We start from the raw sequence: 1,398 nt of genomic DNA, 5'->3' as shown, positions 1-1,398 counted from the left end.
ACATCCTTGCTGAATAAAAGTTTTAATTTCTTTCCAAAAAAAAAAAAAGAATAAAAATTTACTGACCCCAAACTTTTGAACTGTAGTGTATATTGTTAGAAAATATTTCTATTTTAAATAAATGCTCTTCTTTTTAACGTTTTATTAATCAAAGAATCCTGAAAAAAGTATCACAGGTTCCAAAAAAATATTAAGCAACATTGATAATAAATCAGCATATTATACTGATTTCTGAAGATCATGTGACACTGAAGACTGGAGTAATGATGCTGGAAATACAGCTTTGATCACAGAAATAAATTCTATTTTAAAGTATTTTAAAATAAAAAAAACAGTATTTTAAATTGCAATAATATTACAAAATTTTTACTGTATTTCTGGTCAATTAAATGCAGCCTTGATGAGCAGAAGAGACTTCTTTACAAATCTTACTGATCCCAAACAGCAGTGTATGGCAGAAAGAAATTCAAATGTACAAAAAAAAACCCATATCTATGTGCCAAAGTTTAATACACACTCACACTGGTGAAATAGCGCGTGTGTGGCGTGAAGTGCCGCGGGAATCCCATGTGTGGGGTTTTAATGGCGACTCCCATCGGCATGGGACCCAGCAGAGACGCTCTGGAGCCCGCAGTGAAGAACTGAGGAAACTGCTGCCCGCTCATCGCAAAGCCACGCATGCCACCCGCTTCACACCGCAGCCAAACCAGCAGCACACAGGGTCACAGAGCCAGGAGAGGAGAACACAACACAACACAACACGGGTGAGACACATCCAGCTCAAGCCTACTGCAGAGCACTTCTCTGCCCCTGAAGCCATACGCAGGTTTCATATTTGGGAAAAAATCACCACAAAGAATAACGGGAATTGCACATAAATTCAAACGTAAAATGCCTGAATGACTTGCAGAAATATTACAGATGAAAAATAACTTCACTGGCTAAATCTGGAACATTTTGCATTGATTTTATGCATTATTAATGTGGACTTGTCTTTAATGTTAATTAATTAAATGAGCAGTTTAAGGGAACATTTTACATTTATTTTATGCAATATTAATGTGCAATTGTCTTTAAAATTAATTAATTAAATGAGCATTTTAAGGGAACATTTTACATTGATTTAATGCATTATTAATGTGGAATTGTCTTTAATATTAATTAATTAATTAAATAAATGAGCATTTTAAGGGAACATTTTACATTTATTTAATGCATTATTAATGTGCAATTGTCTTTAATTAATTAAATGAGCATTTTAAGGGAATATTTTACATTTATTTTATGCAATATTAATGTGCAATTGTCTTTAAAATTAATTAATTAAATGAGCATTTTAAGGGAACATTTTACATTGATTTAATGCATTATTAATGTGGAATTGTCTTTAATATTAAT

General features: G+C 32.2%; 1 protein-coding gene across 2 annotated transcripts in view; it reads right to left on the bottom strand.

The window, feature by feature from the left end:
- LOC107740230 (RNA-binding protein 20-like) overlaps positions 1 to 880 on the bottom strand; it is a 19,295-nt gene extending 18,415 nt beyond the window's left edge. Inside the window, exon 1 of one of the 2 annotated variants that reach the window (XM_016552578.1) lies at positions 522 to 880. In XM_016552578.1, the coding sequence (XP_016408064.1) occupies positions 522 to 680 (159 nt within the window). In that variant the 5' untranslated portion in view covers positions 681 to 880. The remainder of the gene's footprint in view (positions 1 to 521) is intronic. The other variant, XM_016552577.1, reaches the window with a different exon arrangement.
- Positions 881 to 1,398: the final 518 nt, after the last annotated feature.

This window comes from Sinocyclocheilus rhinocerous, unplaced genomic scaffold, assembly GCF_001515625.1.
Source record: "Sinocyclocheilus rhinocerous isolate Xijiao unplaced genomic scaffold, SAMN03320098_v1.1 scaffold3422, whole genome shotgun sequence".
Lineage (NCBI taxonomy): Eukaryota > Metazoa > Chordata > Actinopteri > Cypriniformes > Cyprinidae > Sinocyclocheilus > Sinocyclocheilus rhinocerous.
Note: the sequence above shows the minus strand (reverse complement) of the source record. Positions and strands in the feature narration are given on the sequence as shown.